At 41.4% G+C, this 17,900-nt stretch overlaps 1 protein-coding gene across 1 annotated transcript in view; it reads left to right on the top strand.

Moving 5' to 3' along the window:
• Window positions 1-11,700: 11,700 nt before the first annotated feature.
• gas7b (growth arrest-specific 7b) overlaps window positions 11,701-17,900 on the top strand; it is an 85,894-nt gene continuing 79,694 nt past the window's right edge. The window contains exon 1 of the mRNA XM_083933184.1: window positions 11,701-12,022. Within this exon, the coding sequence (XP_083789310.1) occupies window positions 11,843-12,022 (180 nt within the window). The 5' untranslated portion in view covers window positions 11,701-11,842. The remainder of the gene's footprint in view (window positions 12,023-17,900) is intronic.

Below are 17,900 nucleotides of genomic sequence, written 5' to 3'. Positions count from 1 at the left end.
ACGACAAGAATTTCATTTGTCTGAGAGCCAGATTAGAAGTTAAAGTGGGACATGCAAGTATAATACTCATCGGCATGGCTATCATACGCCCAGTTACCCACAGTTTGAATGAGTTTTCTGTCAAAATCCCCACATTTCTGCCTGAATCAAAGGAAAATGTAAATGCGTATATGCCAGGCAGTGTTGGCACTCCATCACAAATAAAGTCTCACGTTTTAAACCTTTTTATTGGAGAAACAAATCAGTATATACATTACTTACAGCTAATTATTTTCAGTTGAAACTTTAAAACAAACACTGGTCATGTCCTCAGTACTGTCACCATGTGGAAGAGTCACGTGTACACTTAAGAGTCTGAGGAAAGTTTGAATGTGACTCAGTGAGTGTACAGTTTGGCTTTTTCTGGCAAAATAAAAGATATATGGATTTATTCTTTTGTTCACTATAAGTTTAAGGAGGATTTATGTGAGTAGTCGAGCCCACCAACAAACAGTCCGCAGTCAGATTAAACTAGAGATCATGTTGGGAAGGGATTATATCTGCTGCAACGCCAAATAGGGCTAGGGGCATAAAGGGGAGTGACATTAGATGCGTTTCCATTAGGGTCGAATACACCGTACTGCAAGCAGGGTGCAAGCCTGTCTGTCAACACACACTTTTTCAGCGCCCAGAATTTTTAAGTTGGAGTGTTTTCTTTCATGTTACTTGTGCATAAGTTGACGTTGTGAATCATACGGGCCACCTTAAATCAAACTACAAGTATTCTGTATTTCTCATTTTGAAATCTGATCATCAAACCCATGAGTGGTACGTCTCCTCTGGAGTCCTGTAAATCCCTCTGGGGCCTTTTTTTTTAATGGAGACACGGCGAGTGAACAGCCATTTGAGAGGTGTGGCATGAAACTTTCCATAGCCACATTTTACCCTAATGGAAACGCACCTAATGGCCCACATGTCAGCTGCATGAGACATGAGCAATCAGTTTGATTACACTGTTTTCAGAACTTTAGAGGGACAGCAGCCTCTATGAAGTGACGCCACTGCCTCCTTATTAAACACATTGGGAGTCCACTAATGCATGGGACATTTACCTGCAGGGCCTTATTTTACAGCGTCTTCCGCACATTCTGTGTGGACATGGAGCATCGATGCGACGTGTAACCCTTTACTTCTAACCCCTTGCTCAGATCACACCCATGTTTGAACTTAACCTAGGATTTAATCTCAACAGCTGTATTTTCATGACCCTTGTACATTTGCAATCATGTTGATAAAATCCGTCCACAGACAGACAGAGATATAAACACCGGTTGAAATAATCCAAACCACCTCTGTGGTTGTTCCCTCTACAGTAGGTGTCTCCAGGACCACATGTTGCCATGATGACACACACACACACACACTTAGACTCACAAGGGGAAATCAATACCAACTTTGTTGTCACGGCTGGTAAGGATCATCAGGATTTATTGACACACACACTTTAAGGTGTAAAGCTTATGAATATGCCCTTTCACATTCTTTACTTCTTTGAAGATCGGGTTATTCCTACCAGTAAGTAAATAAAACAATTCAAACAAGATATATCTCATAAGCCAGTACTCTGGTATCATCTGTAATACACAGTAACAGCAGCTAGATGGCGCCCGTGAACAATAGCAGAAACATGGAGTCATAATGACCCAATAAAGGACTGGGCACCTGGAAGAACCTTTTCTTGTATCATTTGTCACAGGGTGAGATTGATTTGTGTTTTGTAAATCTTATAAAAAGAAACAAATAACCTGAGCTGGAGGTGTCCCTTCATACTCCAGTGTGTTTGCATTTCAATCATCTCCATCCAGACTATAATTTATGGATGCAACATAACAAGAGAAAACAGAGAGACAAAGTGTGAGTCCTAACGTTGCAAATGCTTTGCTGACAACCAGACTTTATCAGAGTATATGGGGATGAAGACAGATCAGGTTTAGGTTTAACACTCTATGGAGCCCTGCGGCATAATAACCAATAAGTGCACCTGCACTGACTGACATAATACAACCTTTAAACTAAACTGGTAAAAGAGAAACTGAATCAGGTCCAGGTATAGTCTTGGAGGGTTTCTCTTTCACCCATGTTGCACACAACAGGAGATTCTCCTTCTTAGGTGTTTTCTCACTTAATAAAAATACTCTGTGGTTTGGGTGGCGCGTGGTAGAGCAGGTCTTTTACTGGGGAGCTGTACAAAAGTGCGGGCCCCTGTGTGGGCCGTGTGGGTACTGCGAGAGGTCATTTAGAATAAAAGTCTCAAAATTTTCAGTTAGTTAGTAAGTTTAATTATGTTTGAATTCACCATCAAATATTTATGATTCAATATTTACATTTAAAAGAACAATTAGAACTCATAAATGTTGTATTATTCTCCATTTATCTGACCAATTTTAATCCACAATGTATCATTTATCTTACCATTGGCTTACATTTGTTGTTTTATAAACTGTTACATGTATGTGGTTGGACTATTAATGTACACCGTTTATGAAATTAAAAACTGGAAATACCTCAAATCAGTCTCGTGCGTTGATTTGAGTTGTGATCAAAGTTTTTTTGAGTTGGCTGCAAAAGTTGTTCAGATTTCAAATGTCTTAAGTTTGGGAAGCCCTGGTCTAGATAATATCAGGTTTGCAGTGCATGTGTGAAAGGGGGATAAATAAACAGTGAAATAAAGTACAATAGCCGCCTCTCAAATCCAGTTTCAGAAGCAAAGGTAGCAAAGCACCAAGCAAAGCGAATGTCCCCTGTCTCACTCCATCTCCACTGTATTTCCAAGGGCAATGCTGACACATTGAATAAGCAGGATCATAACATCGTTCCAAAAGTTTAATTGTTAGCAAACTGTCCATCCAGCGGTTACAGAGTCTTTGTGTTTGTGTCGCGTAATACATTTCAGTCCAATATTCTCTGGCTTTTAGCTCCATATTGGGTCCCCACCACCTCCTGAGGGAAATATGTGTCTCTAGCTGCTAAAGGCTTCACTATGTTCACCAGCTAGTCTCTAAATGTGACTGGAGACTGATGAGCTTTATTAAGTGGTTTTATTAGATCTGTTTAGCTGAAAACTGCTGATGAAAACAAGAGCGATGAGAACCATGAGACTTAACCAAAACAGTAAAGCCGCAGATCGCAAAAACTAAAACGAGGAGGAAATGCTCTTTAGAGGCTGCTGCTAATCCCTGATGTCTAATATTACACATTGTCATTATAAAAACATTGATAGGGCAGCTTTAAAAAAAATATATTGCGTGAATAACACAAATAAAATATGTGAACGATAAATACACAAAAGAACATAATGTTCTTCATACTTTTACATTTAAATTATAATTTATTTAATAATGAATCTGATTCATGTTATTGATAATAGATATTAATAATAGCACACAGAGAGCAGCTGGTACAAAACATATCAGCAGAAGTGTTACGTAAGTACATGCAAACTTAAAACAACTGTGGAAACATTTTATAAAGATGGAACATTATCAGATAAACATCTCACCAGTCCTTTGTGCAGCCGCCACACAGCACACCTCCCGATATTCTTCCTAGCATCTACATTATCAAACAGGTAGATGTGATGGGACGGTAACTCTAACACGATTAGGGATTCCCATGGGGTCCTTGTCAGTGAACAGCTAGTAAAGAGCCCAGTTGGATGCAGCACTACACACTCTGTCGTCCATAGATGGCACAGAAGGTGCTCTCTCTAGCAGTGATGAAGCTTTCATCAAAGTCCATGAGGTGGAAGCTTTTGGAGTGGACGATAAATCTTTAAGAAATGGCTTTGACCATGTCCAAGGCCTCTAATGTGCACATACACAAGAGACAGTAGCAGGTATCTGCTCACACTGTCAGCTACAGCCCGGTGTCTCAGAGCAGAGTCAGACTGAATTCATCGCTCACCTTGCACCCTGAGCCCTGGAAGTCCTGATGTCCCCGATTGGCTCCAGTTCATCCAGGAGGAACTTCAGAGCAGTCTCTCCACCACCTGTGGCACTGAAGGTGCAGTAGTCAGGTGGAGCTTAGGGCGCAGTGCTCGTTGGGAATACTTGCTCAATGAGAGAGCCCGCAAAAGAGTTGAGCGGCTTGTTGGACAGGTGGAGGAGGAAGGTTTGCACGTTCTGGGAGAAACCTAATGTTTTTACCTTGACCTTTCTCCTGAGCCGCAGTGAAAGGTGTTTCTCTTTTTCCAGCTCCCCCTGCACTCCTGCTCCATCTGATGTAGACAGAGGCGCCTGGCTAAGGGCCAGGCCTGTACACATCACTCATTACTTAGTCTGAACTGTTGTAGGCAACGCTTTATTTAGCAGGTTTGTCATTTATTTAACATCAGAAGACGTCCTTACCATCAAAGTCTGTCCACAGGTTGTTCAAAGCAACCGTGAATGTGAGGAAGGACTCATTTTTTAAGTCGAGTTACAACCAGTTCGTCCATTACAAAAACAAATGATTAATACATGTAAAAAATTACACACAGAACCTTTAAAACGGACCATTAATGAGTAATCACCATTTGGTGCCACAGTAGCCACTGTTTAACCAAACATTACAATAGCTCAAAATCAGATCCCTGGTAACTAGATAAAACAATGGATGATTAATACCTGTCTAATTTGAACTGTGGCCTGTGTGTTTGCAATGTCGTTCTCTACGCGACTGGCAGTCAAATTTCCAGAAGGATACCGTTAAATTAAGTAAATAATCTGTCAGGATCCCTGTCCTGTCAGGCCGTTCCCTCTTCCTTTTGTTTGGGTTTGTCTTCCTATGTCTATTTTCCCTGCATGTGTCTTTCCCCTCTGTTTGTTTGTCGGAGCTGGTAGGCGTGGCTCCGCCCAGCTGTGGCTCATCCCCTCATCAGCGCCTGCAGGATAAAAAGCTGGATGTGGGACACATTCGGCGCCAGACCGTTTACGCATTTACTTGGTACCGTGTCTTACTTGCTTGGCTTCCATTTACCTTATGATAGTTTCCTCGATCCGTGTTACTTTGTTCATTGTTAATTGTTTCTTTGTTTCTTTTGTTTTAGTTTCCCAAGATCCTGCTTCCCTGTCTGAACCCCTACCACCCTTTTGTGTTTTCCCCCTGATCACCGCATTGTTACTTCATCACCTGAACTTGGACCCCATCCCTTTTTTACCCGCTCCCTGGACACTGTTTGTTTATTGTTTTTTGATTAAACACTCGTTTACATCTTACTCTGTGTCTGCATTAGTCCCTGTACCGTTCATGACATAGTCATATCACAGAATTACATGTAATACTAAAACTGTAAAAAAGCAGAGCGCATTTTAGAGTCAAAATCAGTTAAATTACATGAAATATACTGTAATTTAATATGGTTATTTCCTGTAAATTCACAATATGCATTTGGAAACTTTGCTGCCAGTCGTTTTCCTGTTTTTTTTTGTTTTTTACAGTTCATGTCTTTACAGTGTATGCATTGATGTTATTACTGCTTTAACAGGTGTGTGTTCTTTTCAATACAATTCAATATGCTTTATTGGCACAACACAATTAGGTTTTAAGAAATCATTTTTTGTCAGAAACAGAAAAACAGAGCAGTACAATCTTTGCCAGGCGGTATAACATCTACAATATCCATATAGCAGTTAGAGAGGACAAACAGACATAAGGTAAGTGACACTCTAAGCAGTAAGAGCGGGCTGGCCAAACCACTGATTATGTTCTTGACACAGACGTCTCTTTTCAGCATTTTACGGTCATTTTCAATCTCTTCGTGATCATCTTTGTGTTTTTTTTCAGTAACATCTTGTGAGTCAGGGCCCCTGACCCCTTGGGCCCCTGGGCCTGTGCCCGTCAAGCCCATCCAGCGATCCATCCATGATTCATCATCATCATTTGAACAAACTATTCTGAATGGCCTCTCAGTGTGGCACAGCAGAAATATTACTGTAGTAACTATAGCTCTTTTTCAATAAAGATAAATTACACAGCCTGCTTTATTAGATGTGGTGCTAGAGCACTCACCCAGACACATTTAGGTCCAACTGAACAACATTTGTGACGAAAAGAGAGCTGAGCTGGAAGGCAAAGCTCTCGATCTACCGGTCAATCTTCGTTCCTACCCTCACCTATGGTCATGAAAGCTGAGTCATGACCGAAAGAACAGGGTCGCGGGTACAAGCGGCCAATATTTGTTTTCTCAGGAGGGTGGCTGGAGTCTCCCTTAGAGAGAGGGTGAGAAGTTCAGCCATCCGTGAGGAACTCGGAGTAGAGCCGCTGCTCCTTTGCGTTGAAAGGAGCCAGTTGAGGTGGTTCGGGCATCTAGTAAGGATGAACCCTGGGCGCCTCCCTAGGGAGGTGTTCAAGGCACGTCCGGCTGGGAGGAGGCCTCGGGGAAGACCCAGGACTAGGTGGAGAGATGATATCTCCACACTGGCCTGGGAACGCCTCGGGATCCCCCAGTTAGAGCTGTTTAATGTGGCCCGGGAAAGGGAAGTTTGGGGTCCCCTGCTAGAGCTGATGCCCCCGCGACCTGACCCCGGATAAGAGGCTGAAGATGAGATGATGAGATGAACAACATTCACCAGTATTAATGAATCACAGGTTACATTTCCTCCTGAAGAAAACGTAAAAGAGTACTAATAATGATAAACACTTACATACCTGGTACAAAGAAGGGGTTTGGAGAATGTGACAGAGTGTGTTCAGTATAGATCATCATCTGCATCAGTCTGATGATCACCATGGGGCTTGCACTCAAAACCAAATAATTGTTATTATTACCTGGTTTTCAATGCATTTCCACAAAAAGCATTCAAACAGACAAATAGTAGTCACTGCCAGGTGTTTTTCTAAAAGGCTTTCACGCACAGAGGACAGCAGGACATGCAGGTTAGAGATTGAAAGAGGGTAATATCGTGCAAAGTGAGCAGCTGGTGTGATTTGCTAACGCTTTGGCAATATTGTTACACTCATGCCAATAAGGAATATTGGATTGTATTGAAAAGGACACAGGGTTGTTAAAGCAGTCAAAGGCATAGAGAACAACACTGCAAACAAATAGGCCAGAGTGTAATGTCGACACGTGTGCGTATTAATCATCAGTTGTTTAAGTTAGTTTCTGAAAGATCTGTAAGTGTTTAGTTTATACTTTTTTTAGCTTCTGCTCAGGCTGTGGATAATCCTCCTGAGGCCTATAGTAAAGGAGCGGTTTGGGATGAATAATAAAAAAAAAAAGGTTAAATAGGTGTTGTTAGGGCGCACTCACACTGTCCGTCCGTACCGTGCCCCGTGCTTTAGGGTACTTGCCCCCCCCTTCTTGCTGCCTATACGTCATCACGCCCTAACACGTCACACGCAGTGGTTGACGTCATCGCGATGCGTCGCTTTGTTTACAAATCTTTCCATAGATCTCAGAGTTTTTGTGCGTCTTGTCGACTGTTTTTGAATATTTTCATCGACCAAATCTGCAGTAAACACTTTTTCGTCCTAACAGGCGCACATAAAATGACCCAAGAACCACCATAGGCCTCGTGCTCCTACATGTGCCCACGCTCGTGCTCGTTCATGTGCAAACGTGCTTTACAAAAGCCCACCTCTCCCAAACGGGCCGTGGCCGGCAAGCGTACCGCTCCTAGGCGCGTTACGGTTGCACTCACACTGGTCAAACGAACTAGACTTAAGTCGTCAAGCGTGCTTGGACACCGTACGGATGGACAGTGTGAGTGAGCCCTAAGATAACTGTAAATGCACTTTTCTCTTGGGCATTCTGTGTTTTTATGTATTTGCACAGCAAAAGTCGTCTTTCGCAGAGGTGTTCACACAATTTGCAAGCCCGTTTTTGTGTTTCGGTTTCACCTTTTTATTTTGTTTTGTCGATATTTCTCCCCATGAGTTGTCTTTGGTTGCACATATGTTTATTTTTATTTACAATACTCAGCAATTCCGAGTTTGAAAAGAATGCAAACAACACTCTAGGTCAAAACCTAGTATGTGGCTGTTGTGGTCCAGACAAATGGAATGACAAATCTGATGCAGGACGATAAAAAGAAGTTTCTGAAAAGGCTTTTTTAGTTTGGGCGAAACTCTTTATTGGATCTTTGGTGAATAAAGGATGCAGCACAAAGGCTGAACCATAATGAATGGATTGGCTCTCTGCGGGTCTTCCCTGTCAATAACAGTTCATGGGCAGAGAAAGACCTGCACACAAGAATACAATTAATAAAAGAACATACTTAAAAAAATGCTTCTCTCTCTCTCTCTCTCTCTCTCTCTCTCTCTCTCTCTCTCTCTCTCTCTCTCTCTCTCTCTCTCTCTCTCTCTCTCTCTCTCTCTCCCCCTTTTACCAGTATTTTAACAGGGCACTGAAAAAAGTACATGTGCAGAGTGCATCAGAGTTTGTTATCCCTAGTAAAATCATCTTTGTTTGCTTGCCTTTTTTGGCACAAAACACAAATGTAAAGTACCAACAAACAGGCATAAAGCTCAAACTAAGGCAGTAGTTTGTACTTTTTTGTCCATTAGTTTTATTTGTATTTTTATAAGGATCCCCATTAGCTTATACCTTAGCAGTTCGCTAGTCTTCCTGGGGTCCACATTCCAGCAGACAATACTCAATACAGTCCAACAACTTAGCAGTAAAAATACATTATAAATACATTGTAAAAACATTACAAAATACATAATAAATATATTACAAGAGTCGAGCACAAAATGCACGACAAAGTACCTTACAGAAGTGCAGCACAAAGTGCATTTACCATATTAGAGGAATAAATAAAAACTATACAGCTTTATCCATAAACCCTTAGTCAACCACTGAAAAATGCATCTTTAACCTCTTTTTGAAGGATAATTTTACTTTTTTCTTGACGGATATCAAGTGGCACTTTCCATTTCCATTCCAAATTTGACTCGCTCTGTAAAGCTCTGTTCTTTTCAGCGATTTAGTTCTTGGATGACCTTGCACTATATCACCCTTACCTGCCTTCCTTGTATTAGGCATTGGGAAATGATTGATTCAAAGAATATATCCATTTGACCGCAAAGTTTGTTGTTTTTTTAAACATGCTTTTTTTGCATGTGGTAAATGTTTTTGGCGTGTTAGAGCATTTTGCAATACATTGTATACATTCATTTTAAAGGGGCACTCCTTTATGCACCAGTTAACGTATTACAGCATCAGGGAGGGTTAAATGAAAAATCCGAAGAAGTGTAGCTTTTTCACGGACTTAAAGTCTGGATATCTTCAACAGATGCTGTTTCAATATTGTTTTTTTAAACCTACTATTTTCGGAGTAGGCGGCACAGTATTATGATGGTTAGCACTGTCGCCTCACAGCAAGAGGGTTCCCGGTTCGAATCCCGGCTGGGGCCCTTCTGTGTTTGCATGTTTGCATGTTGTCCCTGTGTCTGCGTGGGGTTTCCCCCACAGTCCAAAGATGTGCATGTGTTAGGTTAATTGATGACTCTAAATTGCCCGTAGGCGTGACTGTGGGTGAAGCCTGCCTCACGCCCGATGTCAGCTGGGATCAGCTCCAGCCCCCATCTTCAACTCTTCAAGCGGTTGAAGATGGATGGATGGATGGATTTTCGGAGTAGCCCTGTAATCCTGTCAGGATCCCAGTTCTGGCAGTCCTTCCCTTCTCCCTTTTGTGCTTGTGTTTGTCTCCCTCTGGAGCTGGAAGGCGTGGTTCTGCCCAGATGTAGCTGATTCCACTGATCACCTCCTGCAGTATAAAGAGCCGGGTGTGGGACACAGTCGGCGCCAAACCGTTTTCCTCATTTAGGTGGTACCGTGTCGCGTTGGTTGGCTCCCCGTTTTTTCTGATTGCTTATTCGCTCCGTGTTTGTTTGTCACTAATTGCTTCTTTGTTCCTTTCTTTCTTTTTTGTTTCCCGAGATCCCATTCCTGCGTCTACATCCCCGACCATTCATCCGCTACCCGCTCGTGTCTTTCCCGTTATCATCTCGTCGTCTTTTTTTCGTACCCTTTCCCCTGGACCCTACACCGTTTCCCCACTGGACACCCTTGTTTATCTTTTGTTCATTAAACACTTGAATCGTATTCTGTTCCCGTGTCTGCACTTGGGTCCTGTTTCTCTGTGTTACTCTCAGCACCGTTCATGACAAATCCGACTGTTTGGCCATTGATGCCTCTCTATATTGTTAACTTATTCATACTTTGAGCATTTTATCCTGTTCCTATGCAGCATGTATTTTGACTGCATTCATTTTGTGTTTGACTACTTGTGAACAGCCTGTTTTTTAATATCAAAATGTCTCACATGCTACTGCCCTCCCACAAACAAAACAAATGACATTTCCATTAAACTCAGTGAGGCGACAGGTAATAGCTTCACCTTGTTGCATTTGCGGTGGGGCGTAAAACACCAACATTTAGTGATCGCTGCTGCGTTTATTTCAGTAGATTCAGTAGAAATGTAAAGAAACAAAATATAGACTCAGCAGTCATCTGTCACATTAGTCATCCTGGTGTCTCACTGTTGATTGACCGTTGTGATAGGACAAAAATAAACAGTGATGTGTCATAGTGCTAAGCAACTGTGGAAATGAGGAACTTTCGGGCAAATTCATGTTCGGGTCAACTTTGGCTCAAATCTGCTTCTGTGGAAATGTTGAAATGACAAAAAAAACATGAAATGTTGAAAGTTGAGTAATAAGATTCAGCAAAAAGTCTTTGTGTTAAACAGAATGTCAACCTATTCAATGCTCTGTGTGTGTGTGTATATAACCTGACTAATAATAATAATAGAGTGGAAAAATGGATTTTTCCCTTGCGGGATTAAAAAAGTAATACTTCTTCTAATTCTTCATCTTCTTCTTCTATCTCCTGCTTTACTCCAACCACGCCCACTTCTAATATAAGATATCATAAAAACAAAAACGAAATCAATAAACAAAGATGAAATAAACGGCGCAAGAAACTGCAGTAATAATTAGTCAAACGAGGGCTTACAAGTGCATCCTAAAGTGGACAAATGAATTGACAAAGCGTAAAGCAGCCAGAGAGGAGCTGCAAGTCAGCCACAATAAGAAAGAACTTCCGTTAAAATTTTTCAAAATAAACTTTAAAACGACGCATAAAAACAAATGCAAAATAAAGATATTTCTTCATAAAAGCCCGAGTCATAAATTTCACCCTCACCCTCATCCAGTGGCCGTCAGGTCTTCTTCATGGTTATTTTAACAGGCTACTGAGCATACGGTTTCTAACTGCTTTACAAACTTTATGAAGAATGCTTACTATAGACTAGTAGTATATTATACTATATAGTTAACTAAAATAACTGATTTAGTAGAATAGGCTACTTATGGTAGGATGAGAGAAAGTACTATTACTACGTGCTAGCCTATATGCTAATTTTACTGCCAGTACAGGTCATTTAAATCATAGCCTTGTAGCCTATTACTAGCAACAGTTGTAGTAGGCAGGTAGTAGCAAAACACTGCTAAGTTTTATAATGTTAATAAGTTAATAATACGTTTTAATGTTGAGTGTTTGTTCGGTTGTCATGGAGATAGCTTGTCACTTGTTTACTGTCACGTCTAAACGCGTCGCGCTTTTATTTTGAAGTCAGACGTATTCGACTCGCTTCCCCCCGTCTCGCGCTGTTCGGCTTGCCGCGGGTGTCCTCAGACAGCGCAGCCGGAGGAGCGGTGAGAGGAGCACCGCGGTCTGTGAGGGGAACCTGCTCACCAACTTCACTTAACTTCTCAGTCCGCTGTGCCGCGAGCAGAACCGGCTCCGAGCACCAGGCTCCGTTTTTTAGTCCGAGGAGAGGAGCGGGGGGGACCGTCTTCCCCGAACACGCTGACCATGTCTGGGTCCTACAGCAAAAGTTTGTACGCGTTCGGCGGAGAGCAGCACCAGCAGGGACTGAGCTTCGAGGCCGGGGACATTATTAAGGTGATCCAGGCTCTGCCAGGAGGCTGGTGGGAGGGAGAGAGGGATGGAGTCAGGGGATGGTTCCCCTCCAGTTACGTCCAGGTCCTGGAGGTAAGACGACACAATCTGCTGCACTCTTCTTATTTAGTCTTAACACGAGTTAATTGGATCTTAATTGGACGTGGATTTGAGCACGAGTTAGGGCCTCGCGATAATTCAATATGATCACTCTCTTAATTGAATCGATACATTTAAAAATTCCGATCGAAATGTCGTGATACAGCCTACAATAAATTGTCTAAATTTCCCAAAACAACCACCTCTCTCTGACATGGCATGAGGGATTATCATTTGACATTTTTCCAAATAAAACATTACATTATTTATTTCACAGTTAAATGAGATTAGCATCAATTAAATTGCATAACCCACTATTTCACATACATGAGCAGATATCATGATCTATTGAGATAAAGTAATTCTTCAAGTAAAAGGAAAATAAAATTATATATAAAACGATATTAAAAAAGATCTATGGTATTCATTTTTGTATTTTTTTACTCTATGGGGGAATTGTTGGGTCTGTGTGGATGATGGATGGGTCATGGAGTGGGGTCTGTACCTACTCTGTAAAGTGTCCTGAGATGACTTTTGTTATGATTTGGCACTATAAATAATATTGAATTGAATTGAATTGAATATTGTCTTAATGTCGAAAAACCAGCGGATTGAATATTTCCCTCATTTGGATGGCACTTTCCCTCTAATCCTTGCATGTTATGTTCATTTTGCACTAAAGTTCTTAATGAAACATAGAAAAAGTATGGAAAAAATAATCTTTACCATGTGTTTTTTTTCATGTTGACAATGAATTACCAAAGAAACGTGCTATATCGTGATATGCATCCTTATTGAAATTTGAAATGACCGATAGATACATAGAAGGTTTTGGCCTTATCGCCCAGCTCTACTTGGATTTTTATTTCTAAGACACGCAGAGATAAAGACAGCATTGTGAGATGCTGTAATAAATGGTTTCCCCGTGCTGTTCTTATCAGATTAACTCTAACCTCACTGGCTGTCTGAGGCCCGGCGGCTGCACACTTCCTCATTCCACACACATTCCAGTGAAATCCTCAGGTCTCCTCTCTGTGTGAGTGAATGCACAGGGCATGCTGCTCTGTCTGCATGGTCAGCTCCTCCCTTCCCCACCCAGCCTCCCTCCTTCTCACTGAGCTCACACTCTGCTGTTTCAACTAGGAAAAGAGATCCCACTTGTTTTATTTTTGTGTTTATTTCTTTTAAGTTGCCGTGTCTGGCTCTGTGATCAGAACGATTGAGTTTGGGGTTGAGTCGTTACCACCAGTATTCTGTTAGTTTGTTATAATCAGCTTGTATCCAAGAGATTGACGGGTGCAGGGCCAGCATTATTGGCCGTCGCACCAGAGCTGCCATTTGTATCACTTCTTCACTCTGAATGTGATGAGATAGAAACGGTAACACGTTTGTGACCCAGTGACACCACAGCAAGTCCTCCCGATTATTGCGCTGGTTTGGATAGGATCATGGGAACCTGTAGCAGCGGGCGGTTCTTGTCTTGTTTCAGACCAGTTTGAGGAATGGAGTTGACGGGTGGAGCAGCAGAATGGTGCAGGGTGCAGAGAGGCCGCTCTTTAAGGGCGCACTCACACTGTCCATCCGTACCGTGCCCAAGAACGTTTCACGGCTAAAGTCTAGTTCGTTTCAGCAGTGTGAGTGCAACCGTACCGCGCCTAGGCGCAGTAGGCTTGCTGTCCACAGACCGTTTGGGAGAGGTGGGCTTTGGTAAAGCACGTTTGCACATGTACGAGCACGAGCGTGTACACGTGTACGAGCACGAGGCCTACGCCAGTTCTGATCTCATTTTATGTGCGCCTGTTCGGACATAGAAAAAAGAAGGACGCACCATGCGCGGACATTTAAAACAATGGCGGCGAAAGGTTCACGTTAGTGTGATGCGGAGGTGGAGTGTTTACTGCAGATTTGGTCGATGAAAATATTCAAAAACAGTGGACAAGAGGCACAAAAACTCTTTGTCTAAGTCTATGTAAAGATTGTAAACAAAGCGACGCATCGCGATGACGTCAATCAATGCGTGTGACGTGTTATGATGTATAGGCAGCAAGAAGCATTCGCCGAGGCCCAGGTAGTGTGAGTACAAACGGGCCTGGGCGGGAGAGGGAGGGGGGTACAAGTGCCCTAAAGCACGGAGCACGGTACGGCTGGATAGTGTGAGTGCGCCCTAAGGGTAGTAGTGCCGAAAAGAATCAAGTCTTTTCACTTTCACAATCACTTTTTGATGATCACCGTACTCTACGGGGGAATTGTTGGGTCTATTTAAATCATAACTAAGTCATAGAGTGTGGTCTTTACCTACTCCATATGTAAAGTTTCCTGAGAGAACTTTTGTTATGATTTGGCACTTTAAATAAAATTTAATTCATTAATTTATTGAATTAAATTATTTAGTTATTTAATGTTTGTTTTTATTTTTTTATTATTTATTTATTATTGTCAGTATTCCCTTCTAGAATTGGTTGAAAATGTAATACATTGTATGATAAATGTTAAAGGTTGAATATGTAGAATCTTTATTAAGAGAAATACACTGACGGGGCATTTTGAGGGGTACAGAATAAAAGTATTGTTTTTCTATAAAAAAATATATTTAGTCTGAATTAATGTTTAAACTTTTTTTTTACAGGTTTGACAATGTCTTTTTGTCCCGTTCTGTTTCTATTGTAGCAGCCAATAGCGTTGGGCGTTGCTGGTTGCCAGGGTTGTCTGTTGTTGGGTGCAGCTACTGTAGGCTGGCACTGGGTGAAATGGAGTTTGCCAATCCTGCAGCTGCTTTGGAGCCTCAGTGAAGGGGGCGTTATTTTTCCCAGCAGCTGAGTGACTGGAGACAACGAAAAAACAGAGTCAATATAGGCCGAGCATTCACTCCATGGACTGAGAGAAAGGAGAGAAACGCCATTAAAACGCACGCCCAAATGGCTACGGTTCTCCTTGATCACTAACACCACTTTCATCTTTACTTAGCTGTAATGGCTAACAGTAACGGTAACTGTCAGTCAAACTTTTCTGCGGCACTTGTTTTTATGGTGTGATTTGCTGGAGGGGATGGGTTCAAACAGGCTCAAACAGACTCCGGTCTCCTGTAGCTACTGGGCCGGGTCTGACCAAACTGGCAACCCGACTGCTTGAATTACTTTTTGTTGTTGTCCTTCTGAGAACCTTTGCATAATCATATTGGTGTACATTTGGTGCACAGTCCACATAGAAGAAGCCTATTTTCATTCCAGTTCAAAGATTCACTATATCGTCCCATGTCAGTTCTCATATTAATCGATAATAAAAATAAAGGACACAGGAGCTGACAGAATAGATGGATAGGTTTGGTTTAAACTTAGAATATCCCCCCAGTTGTTTGCATGGACACTTTAAAAAAAATAAAAAAGATGCAAATCTAGATAAAGGCTCAGCCCTTAAGCTAGGCTAAATTACGCAATGACAACTCGCTTATCTGATCCCGGGTGACTTATCACAGATCTTCTCACTTTCATGTGAGCCCACAATGTTGATGCTTGTGGTGTTGTGGGTTCAGTTCTCCATTCTCACCGCTAACCATGCTCTCCTGTCACACTGTCCTCTGCAGTCAAGTGGAACCGCCTAAAAATAAACCAGTAAAGATGAGTGAAGTGACACCTCAGTCAGAGGGTGGGGAAAGAATTGTTTTGTTGAGCCAGTGTTGCCTTAGTTTACCTGTTTTACCGGGCAGCATCTCTATTGATATGTTAACTGGCACAAGTTTCACGTCTGAACTGGTCTGAGGAAGATTTTAGTCCTTTTTATTCCCAACCAGTGGGTACTTTTACCCCAGGAGGTACTTCTGTAGTTGCCAGGGGGTCATTGGAAAGTGAAGGAGCTCAATTCATTTGAAAAAATATTAATTATGACTTGATTAAGCGCAAAGCCTATACCTACTGTGACACCTGAACATTACATGTTGAAGCAGAGTGCGAGAACTAGTTAACAAGCTAGCACAGAAGTTTAAACAGGTAGTTATACATGGATAAAGAGATAAACAGTTCAAATGTTTAGCTAAAAGTAATGGATTAACAGTTGAAAAGTTAAAAGTAATGCATAAATAGCTGAGGTAATTTGACAAAAGTAGACTAAACCGTTCAAATAATTGAATGAACCAGCTAAAGTAACAGTTGATATAGCTAGCTTAAAGTAACGTAAATGGATAACTAGTTGAAAAAGCCAAATGTAATCAACAGACAGTTAAAATAGTCAGCTAAAAGTAATGGATAAACAATTAAAATAGTTAGCTAAAGTTAATGTCTAAACAATAAAAATAGTAAACTAAAAGCAATGTCTAAAAAATTAAAATAGTGAGCTAAAAGTAATTGATAAACAATTAAAATAGTTAGCTAAAAGTAATGTCTAAACAATTAAAATAGTAAGCTAAAAGTAATGGATAAACAATTAAAATAGTTAGCTAAAAGTAATGCTAAAAGTAGGCTTTCTGACCAAACAGTTAAAATAATAAGCTAAAAAAGGCCAAAGAGGATAAGGTTGGTTAAACAATATTCAGCTACACTCCAAGCACTGTCTAGTACAATTGTACAATTGCTGACAAAACCGACCTAAATAGTGACAGTTCAATTCTTTCATGCAATAAATACTGGAACACACTCGGAATTGTTCAAGAGGGATGTATCCATTTGACAGGGCTGTGGGGGCAGCCTACCTTAGACTTTAGGTTGGGAACCACTGCTGTAGGGGGAGTGTACCTATGTTCCCCGCTTTTCCCAAAAAAGGTCCTTGTTCCCCGCTTTGTTTATTATTGGGGAACATTGTACCTTTTTTCCAAAAAAGGTCAGAGAAAGGGTCCTATGTTCCTGGTCTGTTTTTTTTCCACAATCAGTGCCAAATTCCCCGGCGAATAGGCCTAAGTAGACCCTAACTCTTCCCCCTATCCTGACCCTAACCCTACCCATAACCTGTAGCCCTAACATAATGCTGAACTAAATCCGCAGAGGCTTATGCGAACGGGGAACATCGAACCCTTTTGGGGAAAAGGGGTCGGGTAACATTGAACCCAGGGAACCTATGGACCAACTCGCTGCAGGCTAGCTCTCACCCCCCCCATTTCCACTCTTTGTGCTACGCTAAGCTGGTTCGCTGCTGGCTGGATCCTTATAATTAACAATGAAATATAACTGACAAAATGGTTAAAAATCAGCAAGAGTTTGACAACTACTTGTTTTCACTTTTGTTACTTTTTTTCTGCTCACACATACTTTGTGGCTTGGCTGATTTGAATTGAGAAAAGATTTAATTGAAATGTACAAAAAAAAATCTTCTTGCATGTCTGTCAATACAGAGCGATAATATTTACCTGTCTGTCTCAGTGTCACTTTCAGTATTACAGTAGTTCGTCTGGAATGAAGAGATTCACCTCCTACTGTATGTAGGCTGAACTACACATAACGAAACTGGAGGTTTCTCCCAGTTCTTCTTGAATGTGTCATCTGGAGGTTGATGAGATGGTTGATGAGACGGAGGGGGTAGGATGGCACCATGAAATGACTGAAAGCTTCTCTGTTTCCTCATTCTGCTCATTTATTGGAACTTGGTCGGAAGAATATGGGGAAATGATCTGATTGCGATTTTTTGAGACCAGTATTGCATTTGTGTGACGTAATTCTCCATTCATTATCTTCTCCCCTATCTACATTAGTATCATTGAAAAATGAATATGAATCTCACTGATCTCCAGTCAGTTACAGTTTTGTAGCAAATCACACAAAGTGAAGTGCATCTTGACTCTTGAACACAGATAAATGAACATGTTTCTAGACCGTGGACGGGAGACGCATTTCTTCAGAGACAAACTGAAACCTACACTGTACATTTACGACCCCCAGACAACTTTACT

The sequence above is a fragment of the Echiichthys vipera genome, assembly GCF_963691815.1.
Source record: "Echiichthys vipera genome assembly, chromosome: 18".
Taxonomy (NCBI): Eukaryota; Metazoa; Chordata; class Actinopteri; order Perciformes; family Trachinidae; genus Echiichthys; species Echiichthys vipera.
This window is presented reverse-complemented; position numbering and strand designations above follow the sequence as displayed.